General features: G+C 34.9%; 1 protein-coding gene across 1 annotated transcript in view; it reads left to right on the top strand.

The window, feature by feature from the left end:
* Positions 1-21,767, top strand: part of KCNT2 (potassium sodium-activated channel subfamily T member 2) — a 128,389-nt gene that overhangs the window by 41,217 nt on the left and 65,405 nt on the right. Inside the window, exons 4-9 of the mRNA XM_026043863.1 lie at positions 302-358; positions 841-889; positions 2,456-2,515; positions 6,997-7,071; positions 7,527-7,610; positions 8,154-8,248. Of these exons, the coding sequence (XP_025899648.1) occupies positions 302-358; positions 841-889; positions 2,456-2,515; positions 6,997-7,071; positions 7,527-7,610; positions 8,154-8,248 (420 nt within the window). The remainder of the gene's footprint in view (positions 1-301; positions 359-840; positions 890-2,455; positions 2,516-6,996; positions 7,072-7,526; positions 7,611-8,153; positions 8,249-21,767) is intronic.

Below are 21,767 nucleotides of genomic sequence, written 5' to 3'. Positions count from 1 at the left end.
AACTTGAAAATATATTGTAAGTTATTTAGTTATTTTCAATTTGATCTTGTAAATGAATCTTTAAAAAATGTAACTTGAAATGCTTTATAGACCTTTACCTAAAACATATAGAATTATTTTATTAGAATTATTTTTGAATTACTATATCCATTATTCTAGCTAGTATTTTAAAATATTGAATCTATAATCTATTTTTAATAATCCATTTAATGCCCCTTCCCCCCTTTATATTCTTCTATGATGGTGTTCCAATTTTTGCTAATGAAAACGGACTTTTCATGGATATATTGGCAACCATCAGTAAGGAATTCAACCGGAGTTGTTCAAGTCAAAACTACACACCTGGAATGATTGATTGGTGAGTTCCTAATTTAGAAAAGACAAACCAAAAGTCTGCTTAGTGGTGGGTAGGGAGGGAAACTGGAAGACAGGAATGTGACATTTTAAAGCTCCTTAGCTGTCAAGCAATTACTTCCAGTCCTACCACAAATAATTATTCCCCTGCAGCTCTAGAATCAGAACCTCAAATTGAGGATTTCTGCTTTCTTTCTAGAATTGTGGCAGATGAATGAGCAGCCCTGAGGCCAATAACAGACTTTGGCATCACTGTGCATTAGATTATTCTCAAGGAAACTCAGTGATTGGCTCTGGATTAGAAAGACAAACAGAATGTCAGTACTAAGTAGATAACTTATTTCAAAATTTTATTACTGAGAACCATTTTTAAAAAATGAGTTTGCTTTAATTTCCATTGACATGTACACAAGATTTTTCCCTTTGGTGAGGACATTAATCAGATTTAGAATAACATCATATTTATTTTCTCATTATAATGAACAGGTCTCCTATTATTTGGGTGAATCGAAGTTTGCCTTTATGGGGATTACAGGTAATGTATGAATGGGCAATTTTAACTGTTTCCACTTAATAACCCTAAGCAGTATTGATTTGTAGCATTTTAGAGATGTTAAACGATAAATGGAAAAGGTAATATTAACAATCTACTTGATGACTGAGTACAAAGAAAACATAAAGTAAACAAGATACCATGATATGAGCTGTTCGATTTCAATTTATGAGGCTAACTGCTTTACAAATATGTTCATAAAGTATTGAGCATTACAAAAATATTGTAGAGTTAGTCTAGCTTTTTCTTCTAGAATTATCAAGGTGTGTTGCTTTAATAGTGGCTATATTCTATAATGGTTAGTTTATACTTTGTAATTGCCTAAGATTAGCTTTTGTAATGTGTTTTCTGGGCTTCTGTATTAAATCTACTAGAAAATTAAAGTTGCTTCATATTCTAGAAGCTTGTATGTTTACTGAAGTATATTACAGTAGATGCATTATATAAAATGCTTTATGGATCTCTGAGTGCTTTTGAATTATGTGGTTCAGTTTTCAGTGTCCAAGAGCCTGCTCATCGAAGCAACCTCTCTTTTTTACCTGTGCATGGCGTTGCATGTTACTGCCCAAAGCAGAAATTCATTCATAGTGGTCCTTTCTTTCACTAAAGGATGAAAGATTACTCTTGGGATTATAATGCTGGGAACTGAGGGAGACTGGTTTCATAACTGCTCTATAGGCTGGTCCTTAATCTCAAAGGAATGTTTCATGATTCATGTTTTTATTGGGTTTCCAGGGGAAGAAACAAAACAAACAAAAAAACCCAAAAAACAGTTCCCAAAGAATGTAATGTAGATTTACATACCCAAGCTGCATTATTGAATTTCAGTAATTTTATTTCCTGGAATAATGTTTTTCTACTGTTTTACTTTCCTTCAAAAAACAGGTGTAACTACCCTGTCACTACTTTCGGAAATCCAAATAACAAGCTAACTGAAAATAACAGGACTTTCAAATGCTCAACGGCCCTTAAAAGTGATCTAACAGTTATTAAAATTACATGATTTATGGTATATAGAAAATACTCTTTTACTTAAGTTCTCAATTTCTCCAAACTTTCAAAACCATTTATAGGAATTCTCCCAGGAATACTCCTTGTATTTTTCTATTAAAAATTCTTTATGCTTCTGGAATAATTATGCCATTATGTTCTTGCACTGGGCTTAATGCAGTGCCATTGTGGTGGTTTTTATTTGCATCAAATCTAACATTTTAATAAAGATTCCCTTAATGAATATACCTTTCAAATGCTTGGTTAAAGTAGGCACAGTTTGAGTAAATACATTCGGACCGAGGCATGCAGCTTACTGTGTCCAATTTACTTCTAAAATAGAGACACTGATAGCACATGGTTACAATCTTGCATTAAAGCCTATGCTTTACTCAAACAAATGAGAGTTTCTAAGCTTGGAGCTTTATGTTGTTGGCTGAGATGGTTTCAGAGGATGTATGGAAAAGCTGTTTTATATAATCTTTAATTTTTCAATTTTTTTATGTTATATATTCTTTAGAAGCTAGTATTAACATATGTTATCTCTCTTCATTTAAGGTTTCAGTGGCTTTAATAAGTCTGTTTGAAACGATGCTGCTGAGTTATCTAAGCTACAAGGTAAGCACATAGAGTTGCCTGACTTGAATCTCCACTGTATCTAAAGCTATAGAGTGAACCCTCTAACTAGGATTGGACTGCTGTTCCTGTTTTCAAGTGAGTACAGTGCCTCAGAAATACACCTTTGGTTTTGGATACTGATATTTCAAGTGCACAATTTTATATATCTATGGAATTATTATGCGATGGACACACAATTGTCAGTTGGTTCAAAGGCAAGGTTACTTAGTATCCAGAGCTCAAATTTCATGCTTTCAGAATTGGGCACCAAAAAACTAGGCCAAAACAGACCTTTTATTTTCACCTGCCCAAATCCATTTCTTATCAATTAGTACATCTTTGTAAAATGTCTTGAAATCTTCTGATAAAAGTATGTGAATACAAAACACTTTTGTCTTTGCCTTTCCCTTGAAAAGTTGTACTTACATGAATCTTCAGATAATGCATTCATTTGGTAAGCTTAGAAATAACCCAATTAAATTAACACATTGTAGTCTTATATTCAAAACCCACATTATAAAACAGCCATAATTTATACTGTCCCTTGTTGCCGGCGGGGGTCGGCAAGCCTTGTTTGCTAGCTGGACTGACCTGGGGTTGTCCTCACCCCAGGGCCCTAGAGCACAGATATCACTATGGGGGATGCGGCAAAATGGCCTTTATTGCGCAGTGCAGTCTGCCTATATACTCCAGCTGAATGCGGAAACTCACCTACTGCCCAATYGGGAGACTAATTTCTACTTTTCGCCTTGTATGGCATGGGGTTATCAGTAAACTGCATAAATTAATTAYGCTCCTAACTCCGGTGACATCGCGAGATCTTCCGAGCGCCATGCCCTAAGCTCTATGCCCTATACTATACTATATCATCTACTTTCGCTAAGCTCTCTAACTTATTAAGCCCTAAAAACACAAAAACGCCTACAGTCCCTGAATTTACTGAGCAGCACTTTTTGCCTATCCAGTGTGCTTGCACCTTGCACAAATTTCAGAGAGTACACAAGAGGAAAGAAATATCTACAAGTAAACTCCCTCGATGAGTTATTTCCTAATGCAGAATGAGTAGAGAGCTCTCCTATCCCGATTTGCTGCATATACTTTTCACAGAAAAAAAATTCACAGAAAAAAAAGAACTGTACTTGCTGTGGGTCAAGGAAATTCCAAAATATGTAATCAGAAGCTGAATAGTCATTGCAATTATTTTTGCATAAAAGATAATATTCTTACCTGACTGGCTTAAGTAAATTTTCAACGTTATAATTACCTGCTTCCTTGACGTCTGAAAAAAAAAAAAAAAAAAAAAACCCTCTTTCCATCTTACAAATTCAGGATCAAAGTAGAAGCTGAGCTGTTGAAGCAACATACATAGGAATAGCAAATACATAGGAATCTATGTATTCTTTTTTTACTCAAGGATATAAAAATATTGTAAGGAAGAATAACTGTACTGAAATGCACTTTGGCAATCCACCTGATGCAAAAACATCTCCCCTCGGGTCCTGGATCTCTGCTTAAGAGTCTGAAAACAACATCATGATAGAGCATTTAGTCTTGGCAAGCTAAAAGGACTATTTTTTTCACTCATTGTAAAGTCTTTCTGCACAGCCAGGGCAAACAAAGCAAAGCAGTCTTGATATAAATCTGAGACAGATCGCTTATTTCATGCCAACATTTCCAGAGCTCTTACAATTTTGGCACAGGTGAGAGAACAAACAGGAAGACAACAAGAAGAAAAAGATGATTTTATCACAAACATTGCTAGAATTTTACAGATTACCTCAAGGAGGAGTATAATAATCATCTGAGAGAATATTCCAAAGAATTACCTAGCACTTACCTATAAGTGACCTGACACACAAAAAATGAGGAGAGTATAAAGATATTAGGATACACTTAAATGAATTTGCCTGTTTTATTGCTTCTATATGGTAGGTTATGCAAAGAAAATAGCATTGTATTACACAGCTGATCACTTGGATCCAAAAACTTCATCACTTAGATTCAAAAAGTTTTACAAGCTGTGTTCCAACAGCCTACATTGACATGAGAGTTTGCAAAATCCTAAAAAAGACTATATTCTACATCAGAAATTTCCATTGCCAAAACATTTGTCACAGATATTTGGCAATTCTACCGTGTCACCAGGGCACAGGCACCCTTATCTACTTTGGTCAGTACCATGTGCTCTTATTGCAAGAGACAGTTTTACAGAAGACACGATGTACTTGTGTGTGGGAGCCAGAACGTTACAGCTGCAAGCAACACTAGGTCACTGAACCACATCAGCATTTTGCCTGCACAGATAAATTACTGTGTTTTGTTTTTTATTTTTTTTTCCCATTCAGGGAGATGAATGGAAATTATATGAGTATATGAATCGCCGGAATATAACATTTCAATAATGGATTTTATTTTACTAACAGAAAGACTAATTTTGCCAACGGAATTTGAATTTGTATGAGAACATACACAAACCTGTAGCATTAAAAGGCAAGACTAGGGATATATTTTCTAATGTAGAACATGCCAAAAGAATTAAGTTCCTTAATCCTGGCTCTGTATTCTCTTTAGAGAGGAACAATAAAAATACAAGGAAACATGAAACCACGATCATTATTTTCTAGCTTAGAAAAGAAGGCTCACATAAAAGATMAGGAAATGAGTGAAAACACAGAATGGGTTAATAAATTAAAAGATTTGGAGGTCTTTTTTTAAATTTTATTTTATTATTCCTACCAGTAAAAACTCAAGTCTGTAGACTCATAATTTTATTTCTGTTCAAAGGACTACTAGCATATCAAATATTTAAGATCACTGAAGTAGGTCTAACTTACGCCAACCACAATTACATTGGAGACATTAATTTCTGCCCAATAGCTACAATGAGCTCCAAATGTGAAAAGGAAAAAAAACAGAGGAATATTATACACAATGTGGCTTCTGTTTAAATTCAGAGGCTATACCAGATGGTTATTTTCAAAAGAAGGATTTATTTATCATTGCAACTGAAATTATGGTGCTGTACTGCAAATTCTTGCAATAATATCATATAATCTGCATTTTGATATTGCATTACCTATGATAGATTCATGATACATAGCGTTAGTAAAGCTAGAAGTTACTGAATTTTAAATATCTCTTTTTGTTTAATGAATGGATTTTCATCCTACCACCTAAGCATTCAGTCACAGCTCAGCCGTGTTAAGCGTAGCAGTATTATCTCCATTCTGTAACACGTGGTAAGCAGATCAAGAGATCAAGAGAACCCTCCAGCACCATAACTAGTGTATGTTGGAGCACCCTTCATTTCAAGATAAAGATCCAAACAGCTAAAGTGCCTATGGCAGAATTAAGCTTTGATTTTTAGTTCTAGTTCCAATATTAAACACTAGACTGTCTTTCTTCCTTTCAAACCAGTAGTAAGGCAGAAGATTAAAGATAAAAGAAGATAAACTGACTTGAAAGGAAAAAAAGACTCTCCATTGAGTGCTGCTATCTTTCCCTAACTTAACGTTATTTCTCTTCTTAATTAACGCTTAAATCAAAATTAATACAGAGTGACASCCAAACCTCTGAGACTAAGCAACATGCACAGGCTAATGAAACAAGATCAACAGAAAATAAGCTGGTATCTTCTTCTTGGAAAACAAAACATATCTACATTCCTCTTGGCTTTATGCTTTGCTATGAATAAGAAGACAGTACAGAGGGTGCTTCATCATTCTCAAGAAATGTTAGTTCGGCAGTCACCCATGGGCAGAGATAATCAAAATTGCTGGATATCATTTTATAGATTTAAAGGTTTCTAAGAAAAAGGGACTAGAAAGAGTTGCAAATAGAAGAGTTCACTGTCAGGWTGACCTATTGCTTGTTGAAGAATCAGTGAAAAACTAGTATTGCTGTAAAAATAAATTCCTAAAGACAACAGCTTCATCTCCTCATTTATCTGTGAATGTTTAAAAACAGAAGTCAACTAACCTTGAAAGAATGAAAAAGCAAAACAAGAAGATGGCTGTATATGATGTCAAGATACCTAAAAATGCAATAAGAGAAAAAGGAATATATTATTCTTTTCAAAATTTTGAAAAATTAATGTTCATTAAATGAGAACATTTCATTAGCTGAGAGAATGAGCTGGCTAGTTAATGCAATTAGAAATCTTAATTTAAGCTGTCTTGTTAAATGGCTCATAGCAAGAAAATATATGGTAATATGAAAACAGAGAACAACTGTAATACAAATAAAAATTTAAAAATCGATATTTTTACCTATGAGGTACATTATACAAAGTAGAAAACATAATTAGCTGGGGTGGCCTCTCTTCTCACTGTTTGACATATATGTGTAAATTACTGACAAATCATCTTCCTGAAATTCAAATAATGGGAGGAATTTCACTTGGAGCTATGGAATATTATGTGTATTTCTCATTATGAATCATTATCACATTATGTGATTTTCTTTTTTCCTTTTCTTTCAAGGGAAATATCTGGGAACAAATTCTGAGAATACCCTTCCTGCTGGAAATAATTAATGCAGTCCCTTTCATCATCACGGTAAACATGTTTGAATACCCTCTTGTGCACTGTACTTCTTTAGCTGCACAAATTAATATTCTAATTTTTATTGAACTAAATGGGAGTCTTGCATGGATGCTGGATTGGTGCCTGTGGGAACAGAATTAGACAACAACAAGAAAGTTCTTCCCTTTCCTTGCAAAAAGGAGACAAATTCAATCTCCTAACTTAAGATACAGCATAATAAATAAAATAGCTAGTTTATGATTTTTTGATATCTAAGAATCTCTAGTATCTTCACTGTAAACTGACTTTCCTTATTTTATCACATGATCTTGTATGCAGTTCATAACATAGAAACATAAAATTATTTTAAAGTCACGTCTGACACTGGAAACACATTAATAATATGGATTTTTCCTGAGTGCTTCATTTGTTAATATTCTCTTAAAGAAAAAGAGCCTTTAATATGTATGTGCTGATTTTTCTTTCAGATTTTCTGGCCTGTTCTAAGAAACCTATTTATTCCTGTATTTTTAAATTGTTGGCTGGCAAAGCATGCTTTGGAGAACATGATTGTAAGTCTAATGTATTGTTAATATATATTAATTGTTATTAATGGGATCTTGGCAGTATAGTTCACTGTCTAGCTTTGCTGGGAAACTAATCAGATCTGCAGTTAAATTACAGAAATGGTCAAGCCTTGCAAAAAGTGTTTTCTGCATCAAAATTAGAAAGACATCAACTGAAATCTTCAGTTAGCAGAATCTTCCCGCAAGTCAGACTGGCTGGTTCATTTGTTTCTTCTCCATTCACACACATTTAGAGGGGACTGAATTGCTCTGCCCTAATTGGTCCTTGCAGCCCACATAATTTATAAGCTGGACATCAGCGGGCAAARCTGAAGGCAGTTTGCAGCGTTATCAAAATTATGGCAGAATGAACGAAGAACCTGTTAAATAATCACTGAATCACAGCTGCGCCCCTCTAAGCGATCAGCACATTCTCAATGCATTTCAATGACTCCATTTTATGAGGGCACTATATAATTTCTCTATAGAATTAGCTCATGCCTTTATTAATTCAAATCCAAAAATAACACCTATTTTCCATTAATATAGAATGATCTTCACAGAGCCATACAACGCACACAGTCTGCAATGTTTAACCAAGTCCTCATTTTAATATCCACCTTATTATGTCTTATCTTCACTTGGTAAGTGATCAAAATCCTTTTGTTTTCATTATATATATGTATTTTGCCTTTTCTCGCTTTATTACATGCTGATAAAAGAGTTTCAGTAGAAATAATATATTTAGACAGAGTAATATATTTGCAATGAAAGTGTTAGCAGCTGGTACTGCTGGAGTCTGGAACTTTGGGGCTGGAAGCAGTATGTGCCTGCATGGGAGAGGGAAACGTTCTCACTCTATGGAAGGAAATACTGGCTATTCAAAACCACAAAGTGGTGGTGGTGGAGGTGGTGGTTTACATACAAACCAAGAGGTCACTCAAGTGTGTGGAGTCTAGACTCTCCTAATCTTCATTGAACTGGTGGGAAAGATGGGAGAAAATTCCACAGGATCCCAGCCTTCTCACTCCACTGGTAAGTCTAGCCTCTAGAAGAAATACAGGGGCAGATAATAATGAAGTTTATAAAAAGTAATAGGTAATAATCTAGACTACAGAAAGTAATAGTAGACTCAAACACCTAAAATGTGTTCTTCTGAGGAACATTTCGCTAGAAGATGTTGAAATCTTTTAAGATTACAGGGGTTTAAGATTACAGGGGTTTAAGAAGGATGGAGAAAAATCTATTGGGGGTATTAAATATAAAAATAATGTTGTTTTCTCATGAAATTCATAAACTGAAGATTATTGGAGGCTAGGAAAACATCTGTAGGAAATATCACTTGATTGCCTCTTTTTTTTTTTTTAGGGTGAGAAAGGGCTGAAGAAATATAAACCATATTAGATAGCTCTTTGGTCTCACACAATATGGTCATTTCTGTATTCTTAAAATAGTGTAGAGGTAGTGCAGCTTGGTAGTGTACATAACTTACGGAATTTTTCTGAAAGGAGCAGTGCCTGAAAAATGAGTGTCGCATGTAGAAAACATAGGGAGAATATGCATGTTGCAAGGTGGTATGCAAGAAGACAGTGAACAGAGATGATGATTCTGTGTGGAAATGCTGAGTAATGTTTGCTCATTTTGCCAGACTGGGAGCAAGTGGGTCAGTGCATTGATAAAGTCTGTTCTGTCATTTTGGAGACAGTGATTTGATTTTCTCCTACTTTATTTCTCTAGTTTATTCTTCTAATAGCCATGGCTAACCATTTTTGATAATAGCAGTGTAAAATAGCACTTGGCCTCTTAAGTTCTGTCCATCTTTATATGAGAAGAATAGTCTATTCCAGCCACTGGCTAAAATAATGGTCAAATTTTACTCTTTGTCTTAGGGCCACACAATTGCATAACGATAAATGCTGACAGTTATAAAGAAATACAGTTCTTTGTGAGAGTAAATTTCCTACTGAATATTGCAATTCTTCAAGAGAAAGTTTTATATAAAGGCTACAATACTTGACCAAGGCTGCATAAAATGCTACCAGTGTAACACTTGGACACTTTGGACATTATTTATTTTTTTCAATACAAAGTGTTCGTGAATAAAATATGCTTTTGTCCTTGTTATTGGCCTACTTAGTATTCTACTTAACTGCTGAACAAAATATGTATCCAGCTCTCTGTAAAGCAAGCTGGAAACAAGAGTATTTGCTGAGAACTCATTGTGAACATTGAAAAGGTAGAGAACCTGCAGCTAGAATGGAAYGTCATGTTCACTACCAGACATTATGATAACTGAAAGTAAAACATCTAGAAAATGGCAAGCAGACCTCCACTAATAAGAATAATGTCTGGTCTCAAGAGTTGCAGGTACCAGCTCATTACAAATCATTACATATTGACCTAGTATTGACCCTGCTAGACTGCAAAATCAGCTAAATACCATGAAAACGCCCAGTAATGCAGTAGCTAAGGAAATGAAATACTTTTGGAATTGCTAAGAATAGATGTTGAGGCATCTGCAGTTTGCCTAATACTGGAAATCTGCTCAGGCAATTGCTTCTATTGTTTGACTTGAACAGCTATAATGGGTTTTTTAGACTTTTTCACTCATCTTTGCGTAATTTTACATTTTAGACTATATTTTAAAATATCATTAAAATACTTTATTAACAGACTGCCAAATCACTTAGTCGGGCATCTTCAATTTTGTTCCATCCTTGGTAACAAATTTGAAGCAGTGCTTCATTTTAGGAGACGGTACTTAGACAGACAGGAATCMGAATCCAAAGTGTTTCTTCATGCTGACATGTGAGCACGGTCCCTTTCTGCTCTTGGTGGCCCTGGGGGTGGCTCCCAGCAGGCTTGCAAGCAGCAGCCGAAGGGTGGCCGCTGCTGCCGGGCGGGTGGGAGCCAGCGTTGCACAAGCACCTGCCTCTGCAGGAACGCCGGCTCCCCTGCACTGCTCAAGTCCACACAACTTCACAGCACAGAGCTCTGTTCTAAATGGGCTCTGTAGCAGGCACATAGCTCCCTTTGCGGGCTCTGACATTTTATAAGAAATCCAAGACTAAATAAGGGCCGAAAAGGTTCCCTTTTTTACCTCTACTTTTGTAACTGGTTAGTGCACTGAGAAAATGCAGCCATAAAGTGCTCGCTTATAGCTTTAAGTGAMCTGAAAGCTTTTCTGTGTCATGTTGGTCCTTTCTATGAGAAAGCTTAAAATAAATTAATACTGAAACATAACTGTTCTCCAACAGTTAGTTCGTATCTAACAGATATACACCTTAATCCATTTTTCAGAATTCTGTATATATTTTAACATATTTAAAAGCATGCTTTTGCTGAGTGCCTGAGGTGGGAAAGGGATGCTTTTTCTTTACTGTGCAATAACAGAAGTCAATAGTTCTGTACTGAATACAAAATAGCTGGATCAGTACAAGCCTATTTAAGTCCATATGTCTCCACTGGTAATTCCGAGGATATCATTTTGCTACAGAAGGCACATTATAGGCTCTTTCCTGAGGGGAAAAAGGAGCTCTGAGGGAAAAAAAAAAGAGCCTATTGTGTGCTTACAGATTAAGAGGATATTTATGTCAGAAGATACTTATCTCTGTTCTTTGGCACGTGTGCAAGCTGAGTGAGCAGCCTGGTATCTCTCTGTCATACAGGAAGTTCTAGGAAGAACTGAAATTTTGCTTTCTGCAATGTGTAGGAACCGTTCAGTTCCCAGACTCGTGCAAGTGCCTCATCACAYCCAGGACGCTGGGGAAGAATCGGGATGGACTTCCCAGCCTCCCACTGGTTTACTAAAAGGGAGAAGGCTAAGTGCAGCAGAAAATAGTAGGAAAAAAATACAGTGTTGCATTCATTACCAATAGATTGGTCATCTTTCTGAGCAGAGATTCACCTTAAAGATAAGTTTAAAGGGTCTGTGTTACATATGTACTAGCTAAAAAAAAMCTGCTGCATTTATAGAATACTACAAAAATGCATAAAAAAGCACTTAACTTTGCTAATGTTGCATCTTTCAAAAGTGTAGTTCTATCATAGCTAGCAGAAACCCCACAGAAGATGAATTAAATTCTGCCTAATGTACCATCAGCAAAACCATCAATTATGTCTCCATTCTAGAATGTTATGTGGTGATAACACATGCAAACAGCTTCCAGTTTATGTCTTACAATTTAACTGCAAGCTTGCAGGTAAAAAAGCCAAGAATTAATGTTTACAGCTAATTGGCTAATGTCACCGTATTTAGGAAAACATTATTCAGGCTGTCCTTTGCACTCTGAATTTATCAGGAAGAGCCTCCATCTGTATTTTTATCATCATCTAAAAATTCCCTGCATTATTACAAAACAGAAAAGTAATCACATTACCAAATTTCTCCTCTATGCAGCCATTTGATTTTTGATGAAAATTGTTTGTAGTTCTGGAGTTAGAACAGTAAGAAATGTATAAAGCCAACTTTACTTATTTATATTTCTACAGATAACATATGAAGACTTTTTTTCTCATTTCTTCTTTCAAAGACAGACCATCCCACCCAGTAATTTTCTTTAAAATACCTTGGTGGCCTCCTTGCCACCACCTTTTTTATATGTACCAAAAGAAGTGTCCTTTTATCTGGCACATTTTTCAACAGTTACTATAGACAGAGCCTTAGTGAAAGCTACAGAGCTAGTCAAAGAATTTGTTGTGTCATCCAGCCAATGAATGTTTGCACTTGTCTGCCAAATGAAATACTAACCATTTAATTATTTTGTAAACTCTACAAGACATAGCGCAATGAATGATTATTTCAGGCATTTTTCTATGCCACAATGAATTATTACTAAGACATTATTATTATTATTATTATTTTAAATCATTGCTAGCTGTATACCAGTACATATCAGCACATATCACCAGTGTAGAATGATCAGTTCRTAATAAGGTGACTACAGGCTGAGTTGTACATTTATTGTTTCGGTACTTACGACTTGTATTGATTGTTTYGGTACTTAAGAAGCTTGTACAAAAGCTTCGCTCATGTCTTCACTGAACGCTCACAGAGGTCATTAATAACCTTATCTCTGAAATGAAGTCGATTATCATGGACTTGCTTTCTTCAAAGAACAGATCTCCATTTTCTATTTTAAAATATATCTATGCAGTGCTCTCCAAACATAAAGCAATCAAATAGGTCTGACAAGTAAGCCAGGTAGCATGCTGCGAGCACCTCCAGCTACGTTAGTCTGCCAAGAGTGACAAGTGCCTCCCAAATCTATTACATCAAGCCCATTACTTCACTTCCCGAGCCCTTGTCCTGCTCTCTAATTTTATTGCTGAAATCGGGATGGGTGGCAGGAGGGAGCTTTCCTGTGGGAGTGGACAAGTAGGATTCCAAGTTTATCTGAACTATTGCTTTCTGGGAAAAACTGTGCACGTGAACACAAGGAGAAAATTTTCATTAACTTGAGTAGGAGAGAAATCTATTTACTAATATTTTGTTAATTATATTTTAGTAGAAGTTTGTCTCTGGAGGACTTCAGTGCTAAACTCAATATGTGGCATTAAAAATAAAGTTGAAAGCATCGTTGATTTCTTTGTGGCTATGCCACTCTTCTCTTTGCCCATGGTTACCAACTCATCAGGTGTTTCTGAAATGACATCATTAAAACTGTAACACTAATTTCTAATTAATGGTAAAATATTCATCATTTGAAAAAAGGGCCCCCTTCCCCCTCCACCCCCCCAAAAAAAAWGAAACTCTGAACATGCCTGAACTGTTGTCATTAAAGTATAGCCCAACAATAAGTATTTTAAGATTCAAACTATTAAAAAATCATGTAAGTAGCAAAGCAAATTACAGACTGCATTGTTGAAACAACACACCCAGGTGTTGTTGGTATGAAACAATGTACCAAGTCTACCTCTTAGACAGAAGTTGTTAGACCTATAAAGGGGACACTAGCTGATGCTACTGAATGACCATGCCTGACATGCTATCATAAAAACACAGTCAATCAACAGACACATGATTTTCTTCAGCTCCTTCTTCTACTAGGATGGTCAGTGTGTGGCCTAGCCAYGACACCAATGGCTAGGGGCAACTGAGTACGAGTCAGCACATTTTGAGATGCAAGTTAACTCTCAGCTTTTGGAAGGACCAGCACTCAATGTCCGTATGACAAATACTAGCAACGAGTCTTTGGCCAGAAGCAGTATTTCAAGTCATAATTTTACTGCAGAAAATATTATTTGCTATTTTCATATTCTGGAGAGATAACAAAATAGAGAAAATAGTCTAATGTTAATTTTTTCACAGATTYTGGAAGTTTGTTGGTAACTAGTTACTATGATGCATGTGACATTCCAAACATGTTGCCTATGATTATTTTATTGGGCTTGAATTCCACCAAAATGGTGCATATAGAGCATGCTATTTAAAGATATTTAAAGATGCTTTTACTGCTAAGCTTTTGTCAATAGCTGAATAGCTGTAGCTATTATAAATGAATATATGTAGGTCAGTAGCTAAATTGCCTAGCTTTGCCAGTTGAAAACCAGGCAGTAACCAGAGATATTTCTAGAATCTCTGTATGGTATAGACATTTAATTAATACTCTCTTTTTATACAACATATACCCATATACCAAGTTACTCTGTTTCCTTTTTCCTTTGAATGATAGTTGGTATTTCTCATAGTTCATTTATATAAATATTTTTACGTGTTTCAGTTCAAGAGTGGAGTTCTTTTAAAAGCATATAGGTGATTAGCGCTGTCATTTAAGAATGCAGGGTCAAAAACTGCATTCCTGAAAACCTGAGGCATTGTTTATGAGAGACAGAACAGAATTAATGCTTATTAAAGGCAGAAGTGTGGAAGCCCAATCCTACTAACCTTTGGAAGCCATTGACTACCTATTAAACATAGTTTCTATGGAAACCTAGATAATTGTACAGTGATTTTCATGGTATTTTTGTTATTAATTTCGTAGTGACATATTTCATTTCATTCAGTGATTTTAGATGCTTCTACATAGTTATTTCTAAAATAATTAGGTCAAAATCTTTCTCCCTACACGTGCAGAGAATTTTGTGTGTAATGGAACATTTCAAGCTATATGCAGAGACTTGTCAAATCAGTAATAATATTAGCAATAATAGCATATTTTATATGGTCTGTGAAACAAAGTAATAAAGATTATTGAGAGAATTCAGCCTAATTTTATCTGCTAGTGTGAAAGAAACACATTTGTGGTCCTTTGGCTTCTCCTAAAAAAAAAAAAGAATGACAAAATGGTATCTCAGAAAGAAGCATTTTACAAATTCTTTGTGAAATGGAGAGTCAAGAACAGATCATTTATAAGTAAATCCTACTTCTCTCTCTGTTTTTTTTAAATGTAGAGCAATACCTAATTAAGGAACTCCTTGCTGAAATTCATGGAGAAATCTGTTAGAAATAGAAAGTGTGATCCCAACTACAGATGGCTTAAAAACTCATTGATTTCAGTAGAGAAAGCATTCTTGAGACATTTCTCATCAGATTATCTCACTGAGCACTGGATCATATTTTCTAGTCACAACTGAAAAGATATGTTCAAGGACTTACCCCAAAACATAAAGGTAAAAGTAAAACAATGGCAAGTCTATCACCATATTTTGTGTAGTATGGGCTTCCCTGGAGTGTCAGAAAATGTCAGAAGATTGGAAAGTTGCCCCAGTGAGTTTCTAGGGAGATATCCAAAATTCATCCTGACATTTTATCCTTCAATTTCTGATATTTTTCTTTATTATATATATATATATATATATATAAAAACAAGGCTATATATTATATTACACGCAAGAAAAAGTAATTCTTACAAGTGCTATTTGCAACTGAAGTAAAACAGGTGTAAGCCACATTCATCGCTTTTGATTTGTGAAACAATTTTGAAATTAAAACCTTCAATTTCAGCAAGGAGGTATATTTATGATAAGATAGTAAAGGAGTAGCTGTTTTCTTTAAAATTCAGAAGAAAATACCATGGAATGTAAATGTATGGATCTTAGATATGTGTGCACTTATCTATGTTGTCACTAAGACAAACAGTAAATTGTTATGATGGGGAAGTGGGGCTTAGAAAGCAAGCTTACACGGCGAGAGTAAATTCCAGATTCACTAAAAGAGGAAAATGCCAAATGTTTTCTAATTTCTAATTGTTATTTCCCATTTAGAGACTTAAAAATCCAATTTTGAGGCTTTCATGATATTTAACTAAGATTGACTCCAGCTGTAATCTAGCACAGACAATTATACCTGCATTCTTTCATTAACCAAATTCTGCTAATAATTACAGTAGTTGGTGCAGCTTTTTATTTTTAAAGGTGCTTTGAGAATATTTGGGAGAAGCATGCAGTATTTTGCAAAACATATACTCTGAATATGCCACTGGGAAAACCACCTTTCAGCTGTTAAAATAGCCTTTTATTATCTTGCTGTCTTTTAATACAGTAATAATATTTCCAGATCTACTGGTATTATGAAGGGAGTAAAAARGGTAACTGATTTTGAGTCAAGTAACATTTACAGTGTTGGAAGTAAGATCCTAAAAGACTACATCTCCATAGCATCCTTTCTTTATCAACCATACTTTGAATTCTACAGGAGATACAAAATGAAGTCAAGCTGTTCCAGTATTAACTAATTATGCTTGCCAACCCATGTTTAAAACAACACATAAAATCCCTCAAAATGAATTTAAATCTGGTCTTAGCCTTTGAAAGAACACAGCAAAAGACAGAATGACTGCAAGGCATATGCAAAGCCTTAATTTAATTAAATTAGTAAAGCCTGCTTTAATTTTCTTGTGAAGAAACTGTGTGTACCACTCTGGTGCACAGAAGCAGAGCCATAACATGTAATTCTGTAACTATTAGATGAATACTGAAGTAATAAAGGGAGATAGAGCGAAAATGTAGAAGTGCTGGTCTGAAGAGTAAGGACAAATAAGAAGYGTCAAATAGTATATTCAATTATCAAAATCAGTTACCATATTTTAATGTTTACAATCTCATGTACTTTAGGTAGGCATGTCTTCAAAAGTAATAATTTTCAAAAAAGATGAAGAGTCAGAAGGAAGTCTTTGAGGAATCAGAGATAGACATGCACAAACATGATGATTATTGGGTAAAGGGTTCTTTAGTAAGCTTTGCTTTGCGCTCATGCACACACACCTGCTGATAAATCACAGATTTTTAAGTAGATAGTGTGTGAAAATGGAAGTGTTACATTTGTAAAATGTGTGTCACTTTCAGAACAGGGGGTGACAAGAATGGCTGGTAAAATAAGATTCAGGAATAAAATTAGATCTGGAATACAACTGGAGTCTGCAGATTGGGAAATAGTGTATCAGCGTATTGGTTAAAAAAAAATCTTATATTTTCCTTTGATTTGGGGGGGCTTGAATAGAAGCAAGTAAAGATCCYCTTAAAGGAAGAATTTAGTGTAAGTGTTAAAACTCATTATCTTTCATCTCTTTCTTGCACAAAGGCATTACATTTTACTTGCTTCATTTTGTCTTTGCAGTAAAAGGAAAAAGTTGATATCCAGATGCTCTGAGAATCTTGTATCACTTTAGACATTAGCAAATAGAGTGCCATGTGTAACAGCGGATGACTAGTTGTGTTGAAGATGCTGGTTCACCATTTAAAATTCAATGCCTGGCATTAAACCATCATCACTCACTACTCCTGGCTCAGAGATGAAGTTGTTATTAACATAAAGACTTAAAAAAATATATATCTTCCATTGACTGATTCATTAAGCTGACAAATTATTTATTACATTACTAGGGTTTGGTGTTTGTGGTAGCTTATGCTAACATAYTTAACTTTATTATTAGATGTCATTAGTTATTTTGTTTCTCTGGTGGAGAGTAAGATTTTATGCATAGTAATTTCAACACTTTTATTGTCTATTTCATATTCTAAGTACATTTTCAGAGCGTGGAATTTATCAAAATTTACATTTCTGAAATAAGGAAGAGTTAAAAAAAGATGTTGTTGCAGTACTGGCCATACCAACAGAATTTGGCATTAGCGACTAGGAATTGTTTGCTCTCATTCTACTCATATAAGAAATAATTTTATCGAATGATGAGAGGATGCATCAGAGGCTTTGGCAGAGCTAGAGATGTGATATGAGATGGTCTAAAAAGAAGATGAATTTTAGTGCATTTAGGATAGTAAATTTTAAAAGAACTAATTCTCATCTTTCTCTTCTGTATATTAGAAATTGCTATAATATGTAGACAGATATTTTTCAAACAGGAAAAGTACATGTGTAAATAATCTTCTAAACACAGTATCATATTTAAGTGATACAAAAATAGGTGCAAAATTATACGTCCTTTGCTTTTGGAGTCTGAACAGGACTAATGTCATGACAAACCTGAGATCACTTTGACATCCATCAGCATCTAGCATTCATTCTTTTCATGTCATTCTTTTTAAAAATTGATCATGGTGGAGGCATATGGGTTCCTCTGAGCTCTGTGTAATATTCTTCCATATTAGCTATAGGGACCCTATCTCCCATTCTGAAGCTGTCACATGACAAAATCACTTATTGAACTTAAATAAGGCAAGTAAAATTTAAAAATATGATTCATTCTGAACTATTGCATGTGATCTTAAATCTTTGATATCTGTTTGTAGACCTTAGCAAAAATCCTTAACAACACACACAGAACTGCCAACCATTTGACCTAATTATGGCAATCAAATACCAAGTTAATGTCAAAAAGTGCTAAAGATAAATCTCTGAATGGTATCTCAGCTCTAATGAATTTGAATTTCTAACACTGTTAATAGATATCACTCTTCTTTCTTCTCTTCCCCACCAAATACAACTAAATGGCAAAGTGATACATAAAATGCAAATATGAGCACTGTTGGCTSAAAGTTTGCTGAGTAAAGGAGGAGTTCTGTGCATCCTTTGGCAGTTAAATCCTTTTCCTAAGAAAAGTTAAGACTATGAGCAATTATTCATTAGTTTCATTACCTCTTGTGATGTTTATCTAATGGTAAATTTAAGTATATACATATAAAGGAACTCAAATGTAAGCTTTTAATTGGACATATTCTCCTCCTCTTTGCAAAATATGAGCTGTACTTTTGTGCTGGTGCTGTTTTTTACCTAGAGCCCATATATTATAGTGGAAGTACCTGAGTYACAGCAAATGCAAGAAAAAATAATTGCCATTCATTTAGTAAACACTTAAGTGCAAATCGTGGGTTGACTTTGCAGACTGAATACTTAACAACAGGCATGAAATTAAGTTGTCAGTTCCACTCGGCACAGTACGATGCCTAATTGCAATCCACAGCAAAGCAGTATGTTTACTAATATATTACAGAGGGATGAAGAAATCATATAGGGAACAAGTCTATTTAAAGTAACTATTGCACAATGGTGTCCTGCAATTTCATATATTCTACTGCTTTACATCACTCTAGAGTGCAAGAACAGGATTCATGATATTCCAGTAACTTTTGGTTCTGTTACCTTTTCACATTGTTGAGATATCTATCATTATTGGCATCCACTTACAAAAAACCTTAGTCAACTGTTATGTATTTGGAGAGAGAATAAAAGAGTGAACATTTGTAATTAATTTGCTTTTCAGTTTACAGTGTGTTGATATCAACAAATTAAACACAGCCCTATATTTTCCAAGTTTGTTACCATTAGTGATGGGCAGTGAAAACAAAATGAATGGGAAAAATTTATGCAAGGAAACTCAAAATATATATATTTTTTGCCCTTTGATGAGAGGGCACAGATGTATGTGGGTTTATGTACATTTACTAGAAGTGGGTAAATACTGCAAAAATGACTATGAATGATGTTTCAACTGTATTCCGTCACTCAATCTCATTTTTATTCACTCTACTAGTACCCTAATAATCCTAAATTCTTGCTAATATTCTAATATATTAATAATAAAAAAGAAAAAAGAAAAGTTAAAAAATGTAGTCAACAATGTTCAGTGTAGGAATCTAAGGGCTGTAGTGAGTACCCAGTAAGAATAAAATTTTACTAAATATTCACCGTGGGCTAGGCAATTAAGAGCAAACTATAGCAGGCAAAATATAGCAGAGGCTACTCCAGCATAATCCAGGTAGCCACAATGATCTTTTATTTTCTTCCTCTTCTGACTTCACCTACCAAGAATCATCATTGTTAAACCGATCTTGCTTTGCTGGCTACTTGAATCAGTTCCTCTCTTTCTTGTCTGCTGTGTTCCAGTCATCCTAATAGGATCTATGCTCCTCATTTAAATGATGAGTTCMATCAAATACTATATTGTGAAATTATAGCTTATGGGCAATTTATATACCCGTTATAAGCATACTTGTGACTATTAAATAGTCACACTTCATGCTTAACAATGGTCCTGTGCATCTTGGATTTTATTGACCTTTATGAAGAGTTATATGCATAGATCCATTTGAATTCTAGTCACTGAAATGATCAGACTTGAAAGTTTTTCTCCAAGCAGAAACAAGATCAAAACAGGCCTCCACAGAAAGAAACTCAATTGAACTCAATAAAAACTCAGGAAACTCAGATTATCGTAAAGTCCAGGCTTTTGTCATTCAACTAGTACATTGCATTGAAAACACCATCAAGTCTCCATCAGAGTACTCAAAGTTGAGGATCAGGAGAAAAATAGTGATGAAATCATGGACGTCACTGATCAAATCAAACAAGGAGACAGTCCTCTGACTCACAGCTAGAGGAACTGCTAGGATTCTGAGAGAAACACAAACTACTTCTCTAACGTGCAATGTAATATGTTGCTAGCATTATTCCAGAGAGGAGAATTCAAAGAATTTATAAGGGCCCTAGGAAACTATGAGTAATTATCTCCTTTAATTTTAGCTTGAGTAACAATATATATTTAATGTTTGCCCCCTTTTGGTACTTCTGCAGCCTAAGCAGTACTTGATCTTGTTGCCCTACACCTCATATATACCTCTGTGCCTGCTGCTTAATTATGTCCTGTTCACCGGCACTTTGTTGTTGCCCAAGCAACTTTGCTGTAGCTAAGAGTGACAACTTTGAAGCAGAGGTACCTTTCTAACGTGAACACAAACAGGAAGAATAAAYTATCCAGCACACATTTTCACATATGCTCTTGGTTTTTGATTTTCATAATAACATGAGTTTTTATGAAATATATAGGTCTAGGTATACCATACTATTATTAAAAGATAATATATTTTAAATTAAATGGCAATGTACTTTCCTTCATACTGCCCATACAGACAGCCATTTAATATATCTGCAAAATTACTGGTTAGTGTCTTCTCTGCCGTCCTTCAGAGAGCAGATGTTGTAGCATTTATTAATCACTCCACCCTTTGCCACTGCCCTGCACAATCTCAGGAGTTCTCTACAGAAATGAGGAAGAAGATGACAATAACCCAAGACTGGAATGAGCTGATAGGAGCAGAGAGGAGTCAGAGAAATAAAGCAATGCTGTTATTGATGTTGGCAAGGAGGCTACAGCTTTGACAGTAACTAGTGGCCTTTATTCCTTGCTCTACAGCAGTTGACCTCACTGGCAGAGGTAACAAAACTGACAACACCTATACATATGAAAGAAGTATAAATGCCATATTTGTGCAGATAAGAGCAACAAAAATATTGAAAGGAAGGGCTCATGAAGCATAATGATAACAGAGGAAAGACCATTGATGATAAGTGATTCCACAGCATACCTTGGTGTGCAAAGAGTGTATACCAATGTCCTCATGTCATTGGATTACAGTCATTTGCCTTAAACATGCTTTCTAAGCTTAAAGTTTTCCAGAAGGGGAAACAACGGGGTGTTTCCCAGTACCTGCACCCCATTCCTCACAGAAGCACATTTGCCCAGCATCCAGTGATGCAGAAAACTGACATATCTGTCTAACCTCTGACATGTAAATAAATTTGTAAGTTTGCTACATTTATAAATTAGAGATATACTTAAGAGAATTGCACCACTTCTGAATTAAATACTACGCAATGTAATATATGAAAATAATATAATATTTTTCAAGGATGTTTTCAATTTTATTTATTAAAAATACTAAGAGATGTGCTTATAAAAATAGTAGTTGTTGTTCACACCTACTGCAAAG

The sequence above is a fragment of the Nothoprocta perdicaria genome, unplaced genomic scaffold, assembly GCF_003342845.1.
Source record: "Nothoprocta perdicaria isolate Ctin4 unplaced genomic scaffold, notPer1 scaffold_34, whole genome shotgun sequence".
NCBI classification, from domain to species: domain Eukaryota; kingdom Metazoa; phylum Chordata; class Aves; order Tinamiformes; family Tinamidae; genus Nothoprocta; species Nothoprocta perdicaria.
The sequence above is the reverse complement of the archived record's forward strand: the minus strand, read 5'-3'. Positions and strand labels throughout refer to the sequence as shown.